Genomic DNA, 25,492 nt, shown 5'->3' on the forward strand with positions numbered 1-25,492 from the left:
ACCGAGCACTTAATATAGTAATAATTAAGAACTATTACCTAATTCTATTAATCTAAAAAACGCTGGCCTAACTTAGCAAGGCTAAGTATTATACTAAGCTCGATATTATCTCGGCGTTTAATCGCCTACGGATTATAAAAGGAGATAAATAGCTAATAGCCTTCTAGACACGATACGGCCTATTTAAATACCTAGTTATACTCTTTAGACTAGCTAACGCCTTTAGTATATTCCAGTACTATATAAATAATATACTCCGCCTATACCTAAATATATTATATACTACGTATATTAATAATATCCTAATATATAGCGAAAGTTTTAAGAAATACTAATACTATATAAAACTAGTCCTTAAGGCCTTAGAAAATACAGGACTATAACTTAATATTAATAAATGCGAATTCTACTAGAGTAGTATTATTTACCTAGGGTATATAATATTAACCGACGGAATTAGTATAGACCCGAATAAAATTAATAATATTTATAACTAGGAAACCCTTTATAATATAAAAAACGTATAAGCCTTTATAGGATTTGCTAACTTCTACTAATAATTTATTAACAACTTTTCTAGCTTAGCTGCACCTTTTATTACTTTTATAAAGAAGGGCGTGTAATTTTAATTTAATAAACCCTATAAAAAAGCCTTTAAATATCTTAAAATAGCTTTTATAACTGCTCTAATTCTCCGCTACTTTAACCTAGATTTACTAATAACTATCGAAGCCGACTTATTTAATTATATAAATGCCGGAATTCTATTATAGACCGATAAGCGTAGAGTTCTAAGGCCTATAGCCTACTTCTCTAAACGGCTAAACCCTGCTAAATATAACTATAAAATTTATAATAAAAAACTTCTTGCGATTATCTAGTGCTTTAAATAATAGCGCCCGGAACTAGAAGATACTATACTTCTAATCTAGGTTTTTAGTAACTATAAAAACCTGCAGTACTTTACTACTATAAAATAGCTTAGCTACTAATAGGCCTGCTAGGTAGAATACCTATTTTATTTTAACTTTATAATTATATACTAACCCGGTAAGTTTAGAAAGAAGCCGGATATTCTAACTTGCTATATATAGGATATATCTGCGCAGGAAGAAGCCTAAGCCGCCCGAAATTAGACTCTATTATACCCTAAGTTATTTACTAAATTAAACTTTATAGAAACCGATTATATAATTTAAGAAATTATTAAGAAAGAATACCCTAATAATAAATTTATATAAAAAGTCCTAGAACTAATATAATCTAGAACCTAATATTTAAAAAAGATTACCCTAAGCAAATATAAAGTCTATAATAGTAAACTATTCTACTATAATTACCTTATAATTCCTAACTATAATAAATTAAAGATTAAGCTTTTCTAATATATATATAATTTACCTGTAGGCGGCTATCTAGGCTGCAGAAAAACCTTTAAAATTTTCTAGAGAAAATATTACTAGCCCTAGATATTTAAGATAATTTATTAATTTATAGCCTATTATTACACCTATTACTATATAAAGGCTTTAAGAGAAAAATATAACAGCTTTCTAAAGCTACTACCGGTTCTGCTATATTACTAGTAAGATATCTCCGTTAATTTTATTATAAATCTACCTAAATCTAAAGGCTATACTAATATTATAATTATAGTAGATCGCCTAAGTAAGTACTAATATATTATTCCTTATAAGATAATTATAGCTTAAGCTACTGCTAACCTATTCTACTAGCACGTTTAGGTATATTACAGCCTTCCTAATATATACGTCTCTAATTAAAAATTATAGTTTATTTCCGTATTTTAGAATAAACTATATAGATAACTATAAATTAAAGCCTAACTATTATTAGCCTTTTACTCTAAAATAGATAGCTAGACGGAAAAAGCTAATTCTATATTAGAATAAGTCCTCTATACTTATATAAACTACTAGCAAGATAACTAGGTAACCTAGCTGCTATTAGCTTAATTTAAAGTAAATAATATAAAATCTAAATTAACTATAGTAATACTATTTATCGCTGTTACAGAATAAAACCCTTAAATAGGTTTTAAACCCCCTATAGAAATACAGCGCCCTGCTTACTAAATACTGTAAGCCCGTAAGGCTAATTAAATAATTAATAAGATAACCAATATTAAATAGTTTATCCGTAAAGAGATAACTTAGGCACAGGCGATATAAAAAGAGTTTACTAACCGTCGACGCACCGGTGCACTATTCTACCGCGTTGGCAATAAAGTTTAGCTAGACGCCCGGAACATCTATATAAAACGAAAGTCTAAAAAGCTTAACTAGAAGAACCTCGGAAAGTTTCTAATTACGCAAGTGGTTTTACTATACGCCTATTAATTGGGCCTACCTAATATAATAAAGATCCACCCTGTCTTTTACGTCTCTCTCCTACGGCCTGCCGCCCCGTCCTCGGATTACCTTCCTGGCCAAGAAAACTCTCCTTCTAAACCTGTTGAGATTAATAGCAAACCGGAGTACTACGTTAACCGCATTAAAGACCTCCGCTTTAACCGACGCCGAAAGCAACACAAATACCTTGTTAAATAGACTGGCTATAATAAGTTATCCTGGGAGCCTGCCTTAGAACTTAAGGATACAACGGCTGCCGCCAATTATTACTGCCGGCACCCTAATATACCTGAACCACCTAATACATCCGTATAATATAACGTTAACGCCTAAGAGACTTAGGTTTAGGGGGGGGGTACTGTTACGGTAACTACCCGCAACACCTTACCCACCACAATTCGCCTATTACGTGGCTTCGTCACCTGATCTCGCACGGAGCTCGTGAGCTCGCGCCATACGCACGTCCCGCCGGTATATCTTCTTCGCCGGCGCTCTTCATTTCCTGTTCTTTACACAATGTCTTGATTCTCCACGTAGTATTGTACCTAGCACTTAATCAACGCTCCTTTTTGAGCCCTTGAACTCCTGCTTGTAGCGCTAGCGTGACATGCACGAGGTGGTGGAGGAGGCCTTTTGATCAAGGATTCGTATGAAGGAAGAGGGCTTCCTTCATCGTCTGATGATAGATTGGACATTGCGAACGTAGAGAATAGATAGAAAATGAAGATAGGAGAGAGAGGAGCTGTTTGATGTTGAAATTGATGAAATTGATGACCTTTTCTATGATAAATACACCTACACGACCGCGTCAAGGGCGCGGTTCCCCGCTGCCGATTGACAACGCGTTCTTGCATCTAACCGACCAAAACGCGCTGGCTGTAATGCGCGTACACGTAGCTATCGATTCATTGCGTCAGATTGTAATTGCGACAATTATTGGTGGAGTTGTTGATTTTTGTATGGGCCGCTACTGACGTGGCCATGTTGATTTTGTGATTTTCATAATATAGGCGAGCGAGCACGCGAGCACGTAACATATCGGCCGGTCGAATCGGCCTGCCCCGAACGGTTCCGGACGTCCATGGTATACCGGAACTTTCCCGTCCGAGTTCTGGATGTCGGGAACTCGAGATAGAAGTGGTGATGGATGATGGTGTTTCTACCGGGACAGGTGGACCTTTAGAGAATCGAAAGCGACGCGTAGAATACTTAGTCAGCTACACTGGTATGGTGGCAGCACCCTTGGCACCCCTCTTTTACCTCGATCGAGAGCCTTGCGTTATCTACTGGAATACATCCTGTCCCGTTGAATCTATACCAACTAGAAGCCTTTCAAATGCCCCGCATGTCCAGCACTTCTAATCATCGACATGTTCCAAGCACCCTTCTACCGCAGCCATCTGATTCCTGGCGCCCAAAATGGCTGCTTGAAAAAGCAAGTCTACCTGCGTAGAGGCTGGGCAAGGCTGAACACCTTTGCTAAATAGGGACATCAATTCCCTGGGCTATTTCTTGCCTTCATACTCCTTTCCCACAGTCTTCTCCGAATCTTTGCTTCTCTGTTCCTCCCGTGGGCGCGATCCTCCCGCTCGTTGGATTCTGCCGTTCTCACGATCCTCCCCACTATCACGGCTCTCTCGGTCGCCGTTTGTACAACTTTCCCACTCTGACGATCTTCTGCACAGCCGCGGCTGTGCACTGCGCCTATTCTTACGAACAACACCGTGGCGATGTTGTCTTCCTCTTAATACGAGCGTTTGCCGCGAGATTAACGAGCCTACCATCACGTCATACAAACTCAACACTCGAGCGTAGAATGATTGATTGCCCAATTGGATGACCAAAAATGGTATGGTATAAGTTCGCAGATACCACGCTTGTGGAGACCGGCTTGGCCTCCCTGGAGACTGTGAGCGGATACCATTCTGCTGCTATGGCAACCGCATCGCACGCTGATTGAGGGAGAAGCATTCGTGGCGTTCCAAAGTTGAGAATTAGTGCTGAGTCACGTGGTCAGAATTCACTACTTACTTCCGAAGAAGCCTACCAATAGACAAACTTGTACAAAGGGGAGCCCGGACAGAAATGTGCGGAAGTATCATCTATAGATACCCGAACTCGATCTCTGACTTCTAAATCAAGATAACGGTTTGAACTGACCCTTCCCCTCCTCCACAAACTGCTGCGATGTCTTCGCTTGCTGCATAAACTGCTCCAACATCTTTATTTTCTCCCACCCTAGGTTATACTTCCCTTCCAACCAAACTCGTCAATATTATGATGTACCGAAGAAGCCCGAAGTCGACGGAACACTATAGAAGAATATAGCGAGCCGGATGGTTGGGCCTAAGATTGTCGTCCCAGTCCCCGTTCCCGTCCGTCTCTGTGGCCACCTCAGCCGAGATTTCTACCTAAGACTTTTAGCTTTCCATTTGACTAGGCCTAAAGTAATTTTGGCGGACTTTTAAGGGATTCGGAGGGACGGGTGCGGATGGAGTCGAGCTTTGAGATGGTGACGCGCACGCCCCAGCGCAGGACCAGTGGGTGAAGTGACGGTTGGATGACCGTGTCTGAGCGCGTGTTGAGGTTGGTTGGAATTGCAGCTGGACTGATTTGACTTGCAAGTCTATATTACGAGCCTTGGGCAGAGACGCGAAGGATATAGAACATGACAAACAAGTCCACAGTCTAATACACCAAAATCCTTTAGTTGCACTCCTAAATCCCTCTCCGTGGCATGACGCCCTCGATCTGCCGTCTCTCTCGCTCAAGACATGCAACCAAGGGTCCCCTCGGAACATCCTCACGATCTAGGCACAGCTCCACCATCCTCAAACCTTTGCCATCCATCAGCCTCTCATCGTTCAAAGCCTCGTCAAGCTCTTCCCAAGTTCCCACCGACGTAGTGAAAGCATCGTCCTCAACTCCAAAGAAGCTGGGCGCGCGTAGATAACGCCAGCGCGCAATAGCATTGTACCGCTCGTGCAGTCCATGTATGCACCGCTCGATCGTATAGCCATTGTTGTTGATGAGGAACACGACTACATTGAGATCGTGGCGGATTATCGTGGATAGCTCTTGTGCTGTCATCTGGAAGCTGTCATCGCCAATGAACAGAATGGTGCGGCCGCTCTTGGTCTCCTGCTTGAGCACATTATCACGGCTGCGTTCTTGCTGCAGCTCTCGCTGTGCCAGTGCTGCACCTTGTGCCGCAGGAAGCATGTACTCGATTGAGAGCCAGGTGGCAGGTCCGAAGAGTCGAGTAAGAGGCGGAAGCAGCAGTTCCCGAATGCCGTGGCCTGCAGTGCCAGTTCCCTCAAGGATAATGTCGTCCGGTAGGAGGTATTCTGAGAAAATGCGCCAGAGCTTATCGTGGGTGATAGGTTCCCGTGGAGCAACATCTGAGAATGTCAGAAGGCCGCGGTGGTGGCCGAGAAGGTCGTCTTGGTGGACGGAGTGTTAACGTTGAATTTTCGAGAGATCAAGCTTCTGCAGGAGCTGAAGAACCGCGAGCCTAGTTGGAATGTCTCGCAAAATCTGGCGACCTATTCTGATCTCCGTGTCCATGAACATACACTGGCATCGGCTTTGGGTATAGTGGAATACTCGTAGGTGTTGCTAGAGCTCCAATGCGGCCCCAAACACATAATCAGATCCGCCTGATCGAAAAGTTCTTGAGGCGCTGGGTCATCAATTTTTCCTTTGTAGACGCCGTGGAAGTTTGACAAAGTCTCATCGAAAAGACCTTTGCCGTAAGGTGTCATCCGGGAGGGCCAATTTGTAGACTTGATAAGGGCCTGCACATCTTCAACGATACCAAGAGCTCTGCTTTCGCCATCTGCGAGGATGATGAGATGTTTACGCAGTGTAGATCATGTCCAGCACTTTTGTCAACGCTTTGTCCAAGGTTGGATTTGGCGACGCATTTGGTATGGTAATCGGTTATCGAAGCCCAGCTGCGTGGACAGGGGTTGACACTAGGTCCACCGGAATCTCAATGTACACAGATCGACTATGCAGCAGGCATTGCGTCAGAACATGGTCGATTTGCTCAGGGCTTGTCGAAGGGTCTCTCAAGCTGGTCTGCGCTGCGGTGACATGAGCGTGCATCTGACCGAAGCGGTGGTAGTCCCCATCGTTGAATGTGTGGTGAACAGAGAGCCTTGCATCCTGGGTGGCCCGACCTGGGGTAACCGACGATATGAATAACAGGCGCACGCTCAGCATACGCTCCCGCAATGGCGTTGATCGCAGAGAGCTCACCAACCCCAAACGTGGTAATCAAAGCCCCTATGCCTTTGATACGCGCAAAGCCGTCCGCAGCATACCCAGCATTCAGCTCATTAACATTGCCCACCCAGCACAGCCCAGCTGGCGCAACGTAGTCGAGTAAATCGAGGTTGTAGTCGCCCGGATCCCCATGGACGGAGCCAACGCCCAGCTGGCGAAGGCGTGTAAAGAGGTATTCGGCAAGGAGAACGGTCGCCATCGTGTCGGTCGCAGGGACCAAAATTGTAGACCTAAGAACAAGGAATTAAGGAATTGAAATTCGTAGAAGAGAGAAGTAGATGGCTTTTAAGGCTGGAGTCTTCGGCATGCCATGCAGTTATGCCATGGACTTATACCCTCAAGGTAATACGGAAAGCTCAAGCCAAACTAGAAAAAGTATTCTCGGCGTCGGTGTGAACAGTCTGATACTGGTGGCGCTAGTCGTGGGATCACTCCGGCTGCCCTAAGATCACTCCGGTTGCCCTAATGGGCCGACAACGCCCCTTCGAGGGAGAGAGCTAGATCCAGGCAAGAATCCGAATATTGCATAGCGAGTCTTTGCAGGTAGCGCCGCTCCAGGTCAGTATCGTAGAAGACATCGAAGCATGGTAGGTCAATGGTGGCTCGAGAGACAGCAGTGAAGAACAGTCTCATGGCCTCCCATCGTGCATTGTTCTCGCAGAATGTAGCACAGAAATCTTTCAACGTGGAATCAATACCCGTGGTCAGCGAGCTACAGGAGTGAAGGAACAGCTTTTTTTTACAAAGCTACGATATTTTCATCCCTAGGGCCTAGTTTTTTGACTATGCACTGAGCGGTTTGAGCGCATTGCATAGTAAATGAGTTGGTAAGAGGGAGGTTCACTCCTTTGGCAGTCCATGCTTCGACCAGCAAGACCCACGACGAGGCTTTGGCGGAAAGACGAGCTTGTCTGATCAGCGCTGCGCCATAAGCAATCTTCTCGTCGTTTACCACGCTTAGACGGAACTTGTGCCGGGTTTTCTCCCTGTCCTTGTCCTGGCGATGGCCATCGACGTCGCTGCTTGGGCTGTTGCCAGATGAGAGGTGGTCGAAAAAGGTGGTATGGCTGGACGAGCCGAGGTAGCCTGGACTGGGATATTGACGAGGTCTCTTCAGGAGCACGCCGAGAGATACAGGTGTGCTCGGACTATCAAAGTTGCGTTGTTGTGGTGGCTCACTGACATTGTTGGATATACTCCTCTTTTTGAATGGTCATGACCGGTATGTGCAAACAGCTGTCGTGTTTCCGTCTCTGCATCGTAAACAATGCGGCTGCACATGATCACAAGCAAGCTTCCGAGATCTACACGGATCACAAGCTGGTAGTTTTGGCGGCATTCTTTGGGCATGAGACATAGGACGTTGTTGGTGTTCTCGATAGAATACGGACAACATTAGGTGCCGGCCCCGCTCCGAAGGATGACGCACGACCTCGGAGTCTGTACTCCGCATCTCCAGGCGAAGGTCTCCAACGAGTAAAATGGCACGTGAATGAGTGTCAGAAGTCGTGGTCCCGTCTTTCTGTTGCGCTCTCCAAGGTAACATTCCTAGTGCCTTTGACTCTGGCAATCATCGAGCCTTCAGACCCATCACCGAGCCTTGAGTCCCCAAAGCGGCGTTTTTGATAGCGGTACGAGTTGAGAGATCCCAAAGTTGAGGAAAGACTTCTTTGCCAGACAAGCCAGAAAGTGTGTCCTCAAAGTCCATGGATGGGGCAGACTCGCCGTGGAAAATGTCAGGTCCTTTCCGTTCGCTTTCAGGCCCGCCGCCGACGATTGAGTTGCGTCGATCACTTTGTTTCCTATATCTTCAAACAGTGGTCTCTTAAGTACTTCAACGAAGCCAGCGTATGCCACGGTACATATGAGACCGTGCCAGGAGCACAGAGATACAAGGGCCACTGCATCCGTGATTTCAAATAGTACGCTTGCAGAGAACCTTTCGAGGCAACAGACGTTGTGCATGCGACATCATTATTGCGTGGATTGCCAAAGCAATCTAGACTATAAAGAGATTGGAGATAACAAAGTCCGAAATAGACGCCGGCTGGCCTAACCCTAACACCAGAGAATACCGATCCAGCCTTCAGAAACCGCCCTTTGCCTGCAGCTTCTTCGCCATGCCAACAGCGCCCTTGACCCAGCTCACAGGCGGCGCTGACGGCTTCGTCGCTCCTTCTGCCTCATGCCCTTGATCATCTCGCCACACTCCGTCTTCCGGACTTCCTCTCCCATATGTTAGGGTATTCTGATTCCGCTCGATCCCCTCACGCCACTTCCTGCATGTTGCTTCCGAGTCAATCATGACATTGATCTCCTGTGAGTGATACCAACTCTGCGTGTCTTGGTTGCCGGAGCCTTGAATGCCGACGCGACTGTCGGCAATGAGGAGTTTGACGTGGCAAGCTCGCTGACTGAATTGGTGGTGTATTGGTTTCGACTGGTCTTTGGCGGTATACCAGTGGACGTGCAACAGAGTGCGCTCTTGCAAGGACAGTTCCTTGTACAGCTTTGCGGCGAAGGCTTCATTTATGCCACCTTGACCTGGCATCATCTCGCCGGCGTCGTTGTAACCGAGGCAGACGTAGTATGTGATGTCAACGCCACGTCTGACTGCCGCAGCGAGAGCGGGAAGAAGATGGTGGGAATTGAGATTGGGTGTTTGGATGAAGATTGACTGCTTGGCGTTGCGGATGCACGAGAGGAATGCTTCGTTCTGTGGAACAAAGGCATCGGCGTTGTTTGGTGAGCCGTGAGGTCGCCGTGGGACTAGTGCCATTGGTATGTCTTCTTTCGGATGAGCAATGTAAGGGGTGAACTCGGTTCCAGGCTCTGGTTCTGGGCCGGTAGGTTCAGCGTTGCTCTTGCTCGTGTCATTTAGATGTCTGTTGATGGCCGAGACACGACTTTCACCGGGCCTAGGAGAGTACATGGCCTGTACTCGAGCGATCTCTGCTGCTATGGTGTCATCGTAATGGGGGTCGCCAGGATTGTGCGGCGCCAGATGCTTCTTCGCTTCGTTGCCGTCCTGTACGATTGCTTGTTGCTCACGTGCATCAGCCTGGTCGGGGTGCACATGTTGATCATTCGAGGCAAACAGTCTCTGGAAGGAAGGCTCATTCCATGTACTGAATCCGCCCAAGGCTGCTGGGGAATTGTGGGTTGGCAAGGGTGGATCCAGTGCATCGTGCCAGGTGACTAGGAAGGAGTCGTAGAGCGAATCAACAACTGGTCCCTCCAAATGCGTCATCATCTCCACGTTGGCATTATTCTCCATATTGTTGCTCTCGACGATGCCGATTTCTCTGTCGACCACCATGAATTTTGCGTGAAGAGTGCCGAGAAGAGGCACATGTAGACTGGAGACTTCGAGGTCCAGGTTCGGAATCTCATCTGGGTGCGGAAGATTTATCTTCTCTCCAGAATAGACCTCTACCGGGACCTTCTGGTGGTTGTTGACGAATTGCTTTACGCCAGCCTTGTCGAAAATGATCTTCACGACAACTCGGTCGCCTCTGACCCCTGCTCTTCGAGACAACTCTTTGAGTGCATCGCTAATGAGGTCTACGGCATCCGATGGCGACCAAGAACATGACGCGAAAAGAACCTCTCTCCTCGCTCTCACGATGACATTTGACATGTGTCGGACCAAGTCGACTAGGGGTGCGATGACGCTCAGCGGTATGGAGCCATGCGTGCCAATGAGTGCTGGCGACACCACGCCGCTCAACGGATCAGCATCCAGGCAGCATAGAACGTCATGGTACACACGAAGAAACAGCTCCCCAGGTTGTGTCGGTCCCCATCTCCCACAACTGAGGGCTTGCTTAAGGTCTTGGGCCGATGCGGGGCTCAGTTCGTGGTCGGCCTCGCTGGATGGCTGCCCAGTCTTCTCCTTCTTGCCAAACAATTTGATTGAGGCTTCCTCTGGACTCAGCGAGGGGTTTTGCGCAAGCAACGAACTCACTGTCTCGTCGGCTTGGCAGTGCTTCACCACTGTCGGCGTGATCTGGGGCTTCATCGTTGGTGGTGAAAGCTGGTAGAGTATAGTGTGGATAATAATTGTTTTCGGCGATGTCCAAAAGGAAGGAGACAGATTTGCATTGAGGGCATGTGGTGAGGAAACAGGGCGGTACATACAATGTGGATTTCAGCTACCTTTGTGTGGCAGCTCTGCCTGATGTCATCGCGGGGTGCCCGCAAGCAAGGAAATTGGCGGCGTGTTCAAGCTTGGCCGTAGCAGGCGATTCCGACGGATAGCATACCTTGGATTTCCATTTGAAGCTGCTCAAGCTCGCGTACGTGAACAATGCAGATCCAAGCATGGCGATAAATATAGCCATGCCCAGCGAATGCTGCATCTCTTGGCCTCTGGGCAGGAAAGCTTGGCCACTCAAGACCCAACTCCCCCACCCATCTTCCTCGGGGCTGCAGCTCGACATCGACAAGAACAAAAGTAAGGAGATTCTCGACGCAAAGACGCCTCGAGACTTCCAGCTGTTACACAGTCAGTAAAGAGAAAGTTTAAATATTTCCGAGCCATGGTGTGAAAGGTAATGCGTCATAAAGCGTGAGTTTCTGAACAGGTTTAGTGTTAGTTTTCCAAGCTTCGGCTAATTTCTTAGCCTCTGGGCGGGAAAGCTTAGTTTTGCATGGCCCCCCTGCCCCTACCTTTATGCCTCCTACCGTCTCCGCCAGCCAGCATTGTTGGCAGGATCCCCGGGGTCCTCAAGGTCATCGCCTGGTTTCGACTCATCATGCATCAGTTTATTGCAAAAGTAACTAATAGGCCGTGTAGCAGGAAGAAATTTGGGTGCAGTGCCCTATCGCCACCTCCCAACCTTCATCATGCCCGGGACCGCGAATCGGAAACCTTTCAATCTATTTCTACCAGCCTTGGAGAGCATCTATCCATCGCCCGAAACATCTTCTCGCTGAAGCGGAAGACAACTAGGTTACCCCGCCTCACTTAACACGCCCAATAGTCTTCAACGGCGTACTATAACGCCTGAGAAATCTTATGCTAGCCCTTTAGGTTTAACTAATTCGTCGCATTTAAAGGCAGTCGCACTTGTATCGCACTAATCCACTTATTACGCCTCCTGCCTTTTAGGCCTCTGTTAATAATCTCGATAATACTGTGGTGATGTAGGTTGGGATAGTCACAGGAGGGAGTATTATGCGTCACCGAGGAGGAAGAGGATGGGGAAAGGTGAAGTTCAATCGTATTATTCTAGGCAGAGGCCGTGGCCCGATGCGCTGCCAAAGGCAGGCTGAAAACAAGAATCTCGAGAGGAAGAAGGTGGTGTCCTTGAGGAGCGAGCTGCCATTGTTGAGAAGGGGGCCCAGTTGCCTGTCACGTGCCACCCGCATACCAGCACCGGTCTACCTCACCACATACCTCCCCACCCAGGAGTCGACCCATGACGACATTCTTTTGCGCTGAGGTAGACCGCTAGCCATAGAAGAAGTATCTAGAGTAAGAAGCAGGAATATAGAAGTAGGAAATAGAAAGAGAACAAGCCGCCTATTGCAGTAGGCCGGAAGTACACAGGTCTATGCCTCCCCACCTTGCAACCTGCCATTCGCAGCAATTTGTGCAGCACCGAAGCCAAAGGGAGGCCAGAAGGAGGGGAGATGGACCGGAGAGGCTGTCGTCCTTCTGCCACGCAGCAAGCTCGGGTTTCCGGATCAGCCTAGTCAGCAGCGCATTAATATTCAGCTGGAAACCAGTGCCTCGGACAATTGCGCCGTTGTGGAAGAAATGGTATGCCCCTAGTTCGTTATATGGCACAGGCGGGCGTGCCTCCTTTCGGAACCAGACATGCTGCGGACCAATACAAAGAAAACTAAAGGTTTCGCGGTTCTTATAGATGTAGTGCAGCCGGTTAAATAGATAGATATAGGTAAGATTAGCCGTTTTTAGGCCTAGATAGGATCCTATAGATCGGGTATAGTAATAGTAAACTAGCGAGCAAGTTTTATCGGCTCTAGTATTTTAATACTAGCTTATAAGTACCTTAAGGCGGTTAAAGTTACCTATTTTTTGCTTAGATTTTAGTTTTTCTTTTAGCGTAAGTGTGAGGTGACCGGAGCACCTACAGTATATAGCCCCAGGCCATGCACCACGACTCCTTAAGGATTCGTTTCCTAATATACGAATACTACCCATTCTTGTCACGGTCTCGGGCGGCAGGATTGCCCTAGCTAGCTCGGGCAAGTAGGTAGAAGTAATAACTGAATTCACTACGTGTTCTGAAATGCACGGCAGGCAGGCGGGTTAAATAACAAGACGTAGCTCAAGGAGCTACAAGGAGGCAGGGCGGCGGTCGGCAGGTATACTCCTGCCAAGGCTCGCATAGGCCCTTGCAACAAGGCCTCTCGCCGGGTCCTAACATCACGTGATACGCTGTGCAGCAAGCTTCACCGTTTAAGCCGTGACAATTCTATTATCGAGCTCCCTGCTGTGCACTCTCCTCTTACAGTAAGCTAAATAGTAGTATTACAGGTATAGTTATCTATAGTAGCCTTTAACGCAACTAGGAACTTAGTAAGGTTTTTAGTAACTCCCTTATTTTTATCTAGGGCTAGCTTATTATAGTTAACGCTAGCTAAAAATCCTTATATAGTTTTTATAGAAGGAAGAGTTCTATAGAAAGCAGGGTATAGAAATAGTAAAGTAGATAAATCTAGTATAAAAAAGGGTATACTAATATTTATAAAGAAGAATAGTGTTATAACCCGTAATATAAACCACCCGAGCGCAGAGGCACTTATAGAGATAAGTAAGTAGATAAGACTAATTACACAGGACTAAGTTACAGAACCCTAGGGGTTATGTGTAGGACGCATAGGGATCTTAGATTCCCCCACGGACTGCTGGTGGATAGGAATAATCTAAGGATAGGATATTACGAGACAGAGAGGTTACGTGTCGGCTTGAGAGGCTCGCAGCGAGCAGGAGCGAGCTGGCTCGCTGAGCTTGCAGAAGAGCGGGAAGAGGACGGACTCACCCGGCTCGCGGACGAGCACGATAAGTATATAGGTTTCTTAGAACGGGACTTTTATATATAAGGACGCTCCTTTACATAAATAGAAACCTTATAGGCACCGCAAGCCCGACAAGCAGCCTGTACGAGGCGGTGCTACGAACCTGCTCCTACATTGTAGTGAGCAGAGCAGATGCTTGAGGCACGATGGAGCTGGTGATGGCGTTGTGGCCGTTCGAAGGCCCTCCACCGGACAACGACAACAACGGACCGCATCACCAGAACAGAGGAACAACCATCAAAATGGGTATGAAAACCATCCGACGTATGTCTACTTGTGTAGGAAGCAAGCCGAACGTGGAGCCGATGCCTAGGCGTACGATAGGACACCTCTGGGGTGGCGATGCAGAGTTTTCACCCTCCCCTCTATCGAAGCTCTCGTTAACTGATGGTGTCTACAGTGCCTACAGCGTCACCAAAGTCATTGGCGGTCAATTGGAGGACCTCAAACAGCGTGGTGCTCGCAGCCTTTGCCTAGGAGACAGCATTCTCATGGCGGTCAAGTGGAGGACCTTAAACAGCGTGGTGCTCGCAGCCATCGACAATGCCTGTAGGCGCCCATCGGCACGCGAGGAAGCCCAAAGCTCCTGAAGGGAGATGGTCACAGCCAGCATGGTGGGGGTAATGGAGCCGTCCGCCGGACAGGCAGAGGGAGGAAGGACGACAGACCGGATGATTTCCAAGCAGATGCAATCCCGATGACGCGCTGCGAGGCGACGACGCCTGACCGACCCGGCTACAACACGACACGCAGGGTGGACACGAGTGCTGGGGCAGCAGCTGGATATACTTGAGGACGGGCATAGCAGGCAGATGGGAGGAGGAAGATGGATGCTCCATCTTGGTTAGTGGGAGGGAAACGTCGAAGTATGCTGCCTGGCTAGGGGTATATGGATAACAACTCCTGCAAGACACGGTCGGCCTTGTGAAGGGGAGACTCTACAAGGTATCGCGAAGCAGCGTCAGCTGTGAGGCGAGGTGTGCAATGGCAGCGACAGCAGACACTGTCTGTACAGCCCGAGAGGACGGATGCGCGTGTTGGTCCATGAACAGGCAAGGAGAGGAGGATGATATGGGCTTAAGGAGCAAACTGGTGCAGGGGCGTAGGAGGAGGGCTTTGTCCACCCGAGTCCTCGAGGCCGGGTTAGGAGGTGAGCTTAGGCAAGAGTCCTCCAGCTAGGCTGGAAAGCGTGTGAGAGGGGTCGCGCCCTCTTGTTGTAGTGTAGACAGCATGCAATACAATCTGTACCCGCACGCGCGAAGCAGGCATGGACCTAGCCACGGAGGAAGGGCTAGAGATATGGGCAAGAGGAACATTGTGGTCTACAATTGACCTTATGTTCACAACAGGGTGGCTAACAGAACGAATAATTTCCTCCACGGTACGAGAGGAATGGAACTGCGACTCTGATCACCGGCCTATATACACGGAGTTCGATGTCTCACCACTAAAGGCAGCCGAACCCCCGCAGCGTAAGCTGTGGAAGGATGTAGCATGGAAAGAAGTACGAGAGAACCTAGCAATACGGCTAGACGAGCTAGAAACTCGGAACGACCCGCAGGAGACGGAGGAAGATCTTAATATGTTTGCACACCGCCTATATAAGTGCATACAAGCCACAATAGACAAAACCATACCACTCGCAAAGCTATTGAAATAAGCATCACCTGCGTGGTCAACAGAGTGCACCGAGGAAGTGCGGGAGACGAGGCGGGCCTATAGGACCTAGCGCTCGTTAAGAACAGTAGAGGACTGGATTTTGTACAGAGTACAGTGCAATAGAAAGAAGAGGGCTATACGCAAAAAGAGTATAAAAGCATGGCGCCGCGCAGTAGATAAGATCACGTCGGATCCGAAAGGCGTATAGAAGCTAGCCAAATAGGGCAGAACTGTTGGAAAGGAACCACGGCCACCGCCTTAATTCCCCCCTTTTTTACGGCCTAACAATGCAACGCTCTATACAGACAACGAGACCAAGGCCCAAATACTTGCGGAATAGTTCTTCCTACCCCCTGTGGAGGCAGACCTCTCCGATATTAAAGGATACTAATACCTAGAGCCGTACAAGTCCTTACAAGACGTTACAGTGGAAGACGTCCTCTCCGCGCTAATAGGAATAGCCCCGGACAAGGCCCCGGGTATTACAAAGATAACTAACAGAATCCTTAAGAAATGCGAAACGCAGCTAGCACTAACGCTGGCCAGGTTTTTCACCAGGTGCGTGTGTATAGGGTACTACCCACGGCCGTATAAAGAATTAATTACTGTAGTACTATATAAGCCTTAGAAAGCGTCCTATAACACAGCAAAGTTATACAGGCTAATTGCGCTGCTGGAAATAGTAGGTAAGCTGCTTAAACGCATTATAGCACGAAAACTATCTAAGATAGTAAAGGAGAAAGGCATACTCCTACTAAGCTAAATAGGCGTAAGGCCCGAATAATCTACGCAGATAGCACTAGAACTTTTTATAGAGCAAATATAAACTATATAGAAGGGTAATTTTTACCTTATTACCTTTTTTTTTAGCCTAGATATTTTAGGGGCCTTTAATAGAGTATTTTATAAGAGAATAATATATAACCTATAGGTTTAATATATACCGGAATAAATAGTCTAATTTATAGAATTATTCCTATAGAACCGAACTATAAAACTTTCTATTAGAAGATATATTACTAAAACTATTCTAGTTAACATAGGTATACTATAAGGATTTTTACTTTTACTAATCCTTTTTTTATTCTTTATAAGTATACTCCTGCCGGCACTATAAAAAGGCAATATAACAGCCTATAGGTATATAAATAATACTAATATTCTTATATTTAGTAGAAGTATAGAAGAAAACTACAGGGTAATTAAAAGTGCGCATATATAGTATATAGATATAACGGGTCGTCTCTTCTATACCTTCTAAGTATTTTATACTAAAGCAGGGTATAGGTAAGTTATTATCGGGGTGTAATAGTTTTTAAAAGGTAAGGCAATAATTAATTAAGGTCTAAGACGGGGTTATTACTTCTAATAGGTAATATTAAAGTCTTAAGTTAAATATAAGGTTTCTATCTATATAAAAAAGCGTCCCTTTATATAAAAGCTCCGTCCTAAAAAACCTTTTACTTATATAGCTCGCAGCCTTAAGCTCCTTAAGCTACTCTTCTAGCTTACGGCCTTAAGCCTTTTAAGCGCTCGCCTAGCTCGCTTCCTTAAGCCTTTTAAGCTATTATATAACCCTGTTTTTATAATATTTTATTCTTAGATTATTCCTATTTACTAGTAGTTTATAGGAGAATCTAGGATCCCTATACATCCTATATATAACCCTTTTAGTCCCGTAACCTAGTTCTGCGTAATTAGTTTTATCTACTTACTTATTTTTATAAGTGCCTCTGTGCTCGGGTTGTTTATATTATAGGTTATAACACTCGCTCCCCCTTCTAAGGCTTTCGGCCCGAAAGTATTTCCGTGGTGGGGTTTTAGATAAGTAGCTGGCGATGCCCTATCTGCTAGGCTGTTATTATACCTCTCTATTTCTTCTTTTATAATATCTAACGCCTTAAAAGCTAAGAAATAAAAAAGCTATCTTATACTTGCTAATTATATTAACGCGTCTAGTTTAAAAGTTATACCTTGTTCCTAGTATAAATCTCGGGGTTTATTATATATAGTTTCTATATCTAACTTAGATTATTATACCGCTTATATTTAGGCGCAATAATTAAACTGTAATATTGCTGGCATTTTAGCAGCTGCCTATAAGCTATTGCAATCTACTATTATCTGCAACTATATCCTAGCTAACCTTTCTAGGGCGGAAACTAGCCTATAAAGAGGATAAACTTTATTATAAAAAGTTAGAAACCTGCACAACTCTAAAAGCGGCTATAGTAAAGCTAGATTACCTGGATTCTTAAAAAAAGTTACTGCGCAAGCGTAGTAAAAAGATAATGCGTTATAGTTTTAAAACTCTAGAAGAGCTTAAGAAAAATAATTAGAAAGAGGCTAAGTAGAAAGAATAAGAGCGTGCTAAGCAGGAAGGCTTGCCTTCTACCTTAGGAACTATTAGGTATTCTTCTTTCTTTCTAGGTATACCGGGTACTGCTAGCTGTCTATTCTATTACTATATATTCTAATTATATAGTAGTGGTATTCCTTCTCTAGGTTCCTTTAATCTTTCCTAGCTAGATAGTATACTATTGCCGTTTTTCTAGGCTGTTCCGAATTCTAGCGGTAAAACTACTGCAGGAGTTCCTAATAGTTTGCTAAACTCTTAACCGGTTCCTATATATTTTTAGAGGTGCTGTATCCTTTCCACTTAATTAGGTACTTCTTTTACTAACCGTGCTATTAGGAATCTAGGATTTATTCGACCTTATATTTATTATTATTATCGACCTCTATATTATTTTCTAGCTTAGTATTTAGTAGTGCGGGTTCTAGTAGCAATATATAGAAAACCGGGTGTATTTTTATTCTATTAGGTAGCCTAAGCTTATAGTTTACTAGGCTAATAATATTCTGTATTTTAAATAGTCTAATCTTAATATAGTCTAACTTTATACTTAGTTATTTTATTTTAATATTTTTATAGAGTAGGTAGACTTTATCCCCCCCTTTAAAGGTTAGTGCAATACTCCAGTATTAATTATAATATCTTGCTAACCTTAGTATTAGGAATTAGATATCTATTAAAAGCTGTCTTTATAGCTCCTTAATATTTTTAACTAATAGCAGTGCCCTTTAGGCTTTTATACTGTTAAGTTAGGGTTTTTAATACGCCTCTAGATTAAAACTATAGTTTATAAAAAAGGGCGATACCTTTATTATTTCTGTAGATGCGCTATTATAGGCGAACTGGGCTATTAGTAGTAGTAATACCTAATTATCCTGCCTATAGTTAATATAGTATTATAGGTACTGCTCTAAAGTCTAATTAAGCCTTTCCGTTTACCCGTCCGTCTAAGGGTAAAACGCTATAGAAAGCTTATACTTTATCCCTAGTTATATAGTAAGGGTCTACTAGAATTTTAATATAAAAAGCTTATTTTAGTCTAAAATTATCTTCTAGGGTAGCCTGTAATTGCTAATAATATACTTTAAAAAAGCGTAGGCTAAATCCTCTGCTATTAATACTTTTTAGTAAGGGATAAAGTATATATATTTAGTTAGTTAGTCCGTAACTACTAATATTATATTATACTTTATACCTGTTATAGGTTTAATAGACTATAGTAGCTTAACTATAAAGTTCTATATAATAGATTTCTATACTTTTTCCGGTATAGAGGGACTTTTTATTAGTCTATATAGTGCGTGTTATACCGATTTATTCTTTATACACTTGCAGTTATATACAATTTTCTCCGTTAATTTCCGGAGTCTAGGGAAGTAGAATATTCTTGCAATTCTTTCCTGTGTTTTTTCCACTCCCTAGTGCCTATACACTAGTATACTATAGAATTCCTTAATAAGCTCTTTTTATAAGGTCTTAGGTATAAATATCTTATTCTATAAGGTAATAATACCGCCCTGGATTTCTCTATACTTTTAGTTTATAGGTTCTAGGCGCAAGCTTTGCCAGTTATAACCCGCTAAATCCCGGCTTTTTTAATCTACCTTCTATACTGCCTTAATTTATTTATACTACTTATTATTCTTAGACCTATAAATAACTGCTGCTTATATATAGTTAAATTTAAGGGTTCCCGGACTAGTTTCCTTAAGTATAGGTTGCCTAGTTTTCTTAGCTCCTTCTATATAGTCCGGCCTTCTGCTAAGTATATCTATATAAGTATTTTTAGATCCCTTTTAGTATATAATCTTAAAATTAAAAGTTTCTAGCTTTTCTAACCATCTTTTCTATCTCCTATTTAACTCCTTAGTTATAGTAAAGTATATTAGATTTTTATAGTCTATATACACCTGTACTATATATACTGCCCCTTTAAGGTAAACTTTCCACTATTTAAATGCTTCTATTATAGCTAACAGTTTCTTATTATAGATATTATAGTTTAGCTTAGCTATACTTAGCTTTTATAAGTAGAACACTATAGGATACAGTTTCCCTTATTTATCTAGTTAGTTAAGTATTGCTCCTACTGCCTTATCTAATATATTACTCTTAATAGTAACTGGTTTCTATAGGTTAAAAATTGCTAATACTAGTTTTAAAGTAAACTATACCTTTAACCTATTAAATACGCCCTATACTTCTAGGGTCTATCTATATTTAATATCTTTTCTAGTAAGTTCTATAAGTAGCTCTACAATTTTTAAGTAACCCTTAATAAACTGCCTATAGTAATTAGCTAACCCTAGAAATAACTATAGTTCCTTTAAATTCGCGGGCTCTAGCTATTCTTAGATAGAGAACACCTTGCCTTCTTCTATCTCGATCTGTTCTGGACTAATAACGTATTCTAGGAATCCGACTCTCTGCCTATAGAACTCGCACTTATCCGGGTTTACTATAAAATTATATTCTTTAAGTTTTTTAAGTACCTTTTATACGTGTATTTTATGTTTACTTAGCGTTTCTAAGTATATAAGGATATTATTAAGGTATACTACTGTAAACCGATCTAGGTAGCCTTTTAACGCTAAGTTAACTACTGCCTAAAATATTGCTAGCGCGTTGGTAAGCCTAAATAGTATTACTATATACTTAAAGTGTCCGTATTAAGTTCTAAAAGCCGTCTTCTACTCTTCTCCTTCTTTTATCCGAATTAAATAGTACCCTTCGCGTAGGTCTAACTTTATAAAGTACTTAGCCTTATATAGTTAGTTTTTAAGCTCGGAGATTAAAGGTAATAAATAGCGGTTTTTAATTATAATCTTATTTAGTTATCTATAGTCTATATAAAGGCGTAGCTTACTATTTACCTTTAGGATAAATATTATAAGGTAACCTGCGGGCGATTCTAATGGTCTAATAAATCCTTACTTTAGGTTCTTTTCTAGGTATTCTTCTAGCACTTCTAGCTCGCTCTAGGCTAGTAAGTAGATTAGTCTAAACTATAGTTATTTGCCTAGTACTAGGGGAATATAGTAATCCTAAGGTTAGTGCTTTAGTAATATATTCTAAACTTTTTCTATAAAGATTTCTTTAAATTTATTATATTTTTCTAGCATAACTAGTGCTTTTACTACCTTAGCTAGCTGCCGGCTGCTTAGGGGTCTAGGCTACTATTAGCTCGCTGCCCTATCTTCTTTTTAGGCTTTTTTGCCTTTTAAGGTATCTATATTAACATTTTATTTTTACTTAGGCTTATCCTAGTATAGGGTGCCTTTTAGTCTACTTTCTAATTAAATCCTTACTTTACTAGACTTCTAATCGACTTAGAGGTTATACTGCTTTAGCTATAGTATACCTAAGATTATATTATATCTCGCTGTATTAGTTATATTTATACTAATAGTTTCTCTATATTTTTTAATCTATATAACACCTAGTTAAGTTTCTATAGTTACCTGCCTATTACTATATTATATAGGTGTGCTATCTACTATATATAGTCTATAAGGTCTGTTTTTCTATTGCTAAGGGATTTAGTTTCTCTTAATAAAGTTATAGAATATAAAATTTCCCTGCGCGCTACTATCTAGCAGTACTCTTGCCGGGTTCCTACTAATTTTAACCGATAGGATTACGTGTCTGTAGTTTTAAATAGGAATAGAGTTAGGCTATATTACCGGGTTCCTTCCTTTCTTTATAATATAGGCTTTTCCTACTAGAGTGGCAATAGTTGCAGTTTGCGTTTTTTTATCTTTAGCTGCTCTATAGGACCTTATTCTTAGCTGCTTTAGCCGTTCTATTACTTAAGCGCCTGCTCGTTTTTTAGCTATTCTTATAGCTAATAGTTCGTATATTTTATTTTGCAATATACTAGATATAAGTCCTAGTAATATATTTACTAGTTTTTACCTTTTCTATATTCTATTAGGTACTAAAAGTCCGTAACTATAGTATCTACTTCTATAAGTTTATCTTTTTTACCTATAATATAGTGCTCTGTTTCCTTAAATAGTACTAGTTGCGTAATAATATAATATTTTATCCGATATAGGTACTATTCTTAATATTTCTTGTGTGCTATATACTTATCGTATTTGTTTTCGATATATAATACCTAAGATATCTGTCTATAAAGTGGGTGGTTTCTATCTAGCCGTTTATTTTCCTTATTATAGACACCTATTTTACCGATAGGGTGTAAAGCTCTATAGATTTTAATCTCGGTTTATCTTCCGTATAGCTCTAGCAGTTCTCGCTCTGGCCCTATACTAAATTCGCCGTTGCTAGACCACTTTTCTAGTTTACAATCTTTATTACTATTATAGTACTCCTTACTATTCTTAACAGGTAATTTATTATTCTATTTTATCTAGATATTACGGCTTAAGCCTTTAAATATATCTAATTTTGCGCGAGTTTCTGCGTTAAGGGTTGGCGTTATTGTTGTTATTCCTGCGGCTGCGGCTATTTTTTATCCTTTTTCTTTAATAAGTTGTCCGGTAACTCTTCCTATAGCTCTTAGAAATTAGTAACTAGCTAGTTCCTTTAGCTCTGCGCCCGCTATAGTATTTTCGGCCTTTTGCGCTTCTCGTCCTTTATTAAGGCGTGCGAGAATTTCTCTTGCGCTTTATTCGTACGTGGCTATAACTTTGTTAACCTGTGCTTCCGTGTCTAGTAACTCGGTTTTACTGTTATTCTATAGCTTAGGTATATTAGTTTAGGGTTCTAATCGCGGTTTAATTATCTAGAACGCCTTATCCGTTTTTAATAGGTAGTTAATTTCTATACTCTTAACTTCTATATCTATATAGTAGTTATCTATAGGGTTGCTATTATACTTTTTATTCCTTATTATAGTAATAGTATATCCCTTTACCCTTTATATTAAATAGTACCCTATTACCTGCTTATCTAACTAATAGGTAAAGTAGTTGTTATTATAGCACGCGGTTTATAATATAGAATTGTGGCGGTCTATATTTAGCTTTATTATAACTACTGCTGTTTAGGTGTTTCTGGAGCACTTATTTATAAAGTATTCCTATTCTCCGCACAATAGGTATGCGCTGTTGCGCCTTCTTTTTTACCTTTCTTTATCGGTAATTAGTTTACCCCTTTAGTTATTGCGTTGTTTTATAATATTAATTTCTATACAATCTCTATAGTTGCGGTTAGTTACTTTTAGCTTTAGTCTAGCTAGTTAGGCGTAAGAATAAAGTTCTTTTTTATCTGCCTGTTCTAGTTGTTATTTATACTATTAACTGTTAATCTATATTACTATTTCCTTAAGTTTATAGAGTATTAGAGGCCTTTCGCCTTATATAATTTTATTTTTAATATTTTCCTTAAAACCTCTATAGTACTGTGCTTGCAGAGCTTTATCTCCCTATAATAGCTTAGACGCGATTTGTATAAATTCTAAAGTATAGCAGCTGGTTAAGCCCTTCTGCTTTAGAACTGCTATTTTCTATTCTACTATCCGTTTTTTATCGGTGTCTCCAAAGGTTATCTAAAGTGCTAACTTAAAGTATCCGTAATTACTAAACATAATATTAGTTTCTGGTTTCCAATCGTTTATATTAGTATTGCTAAGCTAGTTTATAAGCATCGGGTTAAACTAGTTAAATACTTCTTTTTTTAAGAAGGTGGCTGCTATATAGACCTTATTTAATTTAAATTTAAGGTTGCTTTAGTTTATGCGTAGGTATAGCCTTATCTGCGTTATAAATACTTATAAAGCTCCTCTCTCCCTAGTAAACTCTTCGGGTTTATTTATTTTATAGCCTCTATAGCTAACTATTCTAGTAGTAGTAAGCTCTTTTTAGATAGTTTAGAAATTTCCCTATAAGGCTATAATCTTTTTATTCTTAGTATTGCTAGCTTCTTCTAGTATTTATATTTATATAAGCAATGCCTGTATACGTGTTACTACCTTAGTTATAGTTAGGGTTAGTCTAGTAGTTATACTACCTAAAAGGGTTAGTAGGGCTATCTTAATTAATTATCTATATATAACTCCTTTAATATAGCAGTGTTTAAAGTATAATAGGTTGTCTTTTCTATACCTTCTAAGTGTTTTACACTAAGGCAGGGTATAGGTAAGTTATTATCGGGGTGTAATAGTCTTTAAAAGGTAAAGCAATAATTAATTAAGGTCTAAAACAGGGTTATTACTTCTAATAGGTAATATTAAAGTCTTAAGTTAAATATAAGGTTCCTATCTATATAAAGGAGCGTCCCTTTATATAAAAGCTCTGTTCTAAGAAACCTCTTACTTATATAGCTCGCAGCTTTAAGCTTCTTAAGCTACTCTTCTAGCTTGCAGCCTTAAGCCCCTTAAGCGCTCGCCTAGCTTACTTTCTTAAGCCTCTTAAGCTATTATATAACCCTATTCTTATAATATCTTATTTTTAAATTGTTCCTATCTACTAGCAGTTTATAGGGGAATCTAGGATCCCTATACGTTCTACACGTAACCCTTTTAGTCCCGTAACCTAGTTCTGCGTAATTAGTCTTATCTACTTACTTATCTCCGCAAGTGCCTCTGCGCTTAGGTTGTTCGTATTACGGGTTATAATAATAGAGTGGGCGAAGAAGTATAGTATAGTATTTGCCCCGGATAAATATTACCTTATATACTTTATAAGGCGCCGTTTAAATATAGTAAATATAAAGGCTATAGTAAATATCTAGGGCTTTATAAAGGGCCTAATTATAGAGCTTTATATACTTAAAGTTTAGATAGATTCTAAACTTAAATAGGGCCCGTATATATATATTATAAAGGAAAAGGCTATAGTATAAATAGAAGCCCTTATATAGCTAATAGTATTAATATAGAGCGCAAGCTTCTAAAAAGTATAGTATATATACTTAGCAGTTATTAGGCCGGCCCTTATATATAGGTGCACTACCTAGTTTCTAATACTAGGTATAAAGGAATAAATTAGTAAAGCAAAGATTAAATAACTTAAAACGGCCTAGAACTACTACCTTTATACTATTACAGGGGTGTATAAAATAATAGATATTAAAACGCTTAAATATAAAACCTCTTGCCCCCCTCTAAGGCTTAAGCTAGAGGAACTTACAGTGGCGTACACGGACTGCACGCGTGCAGGCCAGGCTAGAGAGTATATTAAAACCACGTGCCGCACTATTAAAAATACTATTAGAAGATACTATAAGCCTAGGAAAACGCCTAAATATAAGCTAAGCCGGCGTAATATACTAAAAAGGCTTGCGGTTAAGGCTATAGCACTAGCCCTAAGGTATAAAAGGCAGTTAGATAACTTATATAAACTTTTAAGATAAGAAGTAATATAGAAAGTATATAAGGAAAGGTAGAGGAATAAATAAAAGGCCTACAGGAAGAAATAAAGGGGCCCCCCTACGCCGGCCCTTAATATAAAATAGAATAAGAATTAGGCAACTAAACACTATAAGCTTACAAAAGCAGAGAGCTTAATTATCACGCTCCTACGAACAGAACATATAGGGCTTAACGCATACCTGCACCGCATAAGGGTGCCCAATCACCCTTCGCCCGCGTGCCCCTGCGGGCATATACCACAGTCTCCAAAGCACGTAGTAATGCACTGCGAACAACACCGCAACGGCAGAGGCGATATGTTCTTTAAGGCCAGAATAAGAACGTATATGCAGCTGTACAAAGACCATAAGGGAAATAAGGCCGTTTCGCAATGGTTCCTGCACCAGACAGACCTCCTACCCTACCTCTCTATAGCTAGAGAGATGG

General features: G+C 42.0%; 4 protein-coding genes across 4 annotated transcripts; 1 reads left to right on the forward strand and 3 right to left on the reverse strand.

Moving 5' to 3' along the window:
* Positions 1-5,090: 5,090 nt before the first annotated feature.
* On the reverse strand, positions 5,091-6,861 carry BDZ99DRAFT_517896 (thiamine diphosphate-binding protein; the record flags this gene model as incomplete). The annotated part of the gene is made up of 3 exons (XM_033725234.1): positions 5,091-5,773; positions 5,950-6,210; positions 6,591-6,861. The coding sequence occupies 3 exons, from the start codon at positions 6,859-6,861 to the stop codon at positions 5,091-5,093; spliced, it is 1,215 nt and encodes a 404-aa protein (XP_033578989.1).
* A 263-nt stretch (positions 6,862-7,124) lies between these two features.
* Positions 7,125-8,012, reverse strand: BDZ99DRAFT_517897 (uncharacterized protein; the record flags this gene model as incomplete). Its single annotated transcript, XM_033725235.1, has 3 exons — positions 7,125-7,374; positions 7,454-7,840; positions 7,897-8,012. 3 exons carry the CDS (start codon positions 8,010-8,012, stop codon positions 7,125-7,127), a joined length of 753 nt encoding a protein of 250 aa, XP_033578990.1.
* Positions 8,013-8,627: 615 nt separating this feature from the next.
* BDZ99DRAFT_507495 (uncharacterized protein) lies at positions 8,628-11,005 on the reverse strand (the record flags this gene model as incomplete). The annotated part of the gene is made up of 2 exons (XM_033724254.1): positions 8,628-10,671; positions 10,928-11,005. 2 exons carry the CDS (start codon positions 11,003-11,005, stop codon positions 8,749-8,751), a joined length of 2,001 nt encoding a protein of 666 aa, XP_033578991.1. The 3' UTR covers positions 8,628-8,748.
* Positions 11,006-13,974: 2,969 nt separating this feature from the next.
* Positions 13,975-14,594, forward strand: BDZ99DRAFT_460819 (uncharacterized protein; the record flags this gene model as incomplete). Its single annotated transcript, XM_033719471.1, has 1 exon — positions 13,975-14,594. A coding segment is annotated over exon 1 (283 nt), but the record flags the coding sequence as incomplete, so codon positions are not given.
* Between the last annotated feature and the right edge of the window lie 10,898 nt (positions 14,595-25,492).

This window comes from Mytilinidion resinicola (genome assembly GCF_010093595.1).
Source record: "Mytilinidion resinicola strain CBS 304.34 unplaced genomic scaffold BDZ99scaffold_6, whole genome shotgun sequence".
Classification (NCBI taxonomy): domain Eukaryota; kingdom Fungi; phylum Ascomycota; class Dothideomycetes; order Mytilinidiales; family Mytilinidiaceae; genus Mytilinidion; species Mytilinidion resinicola.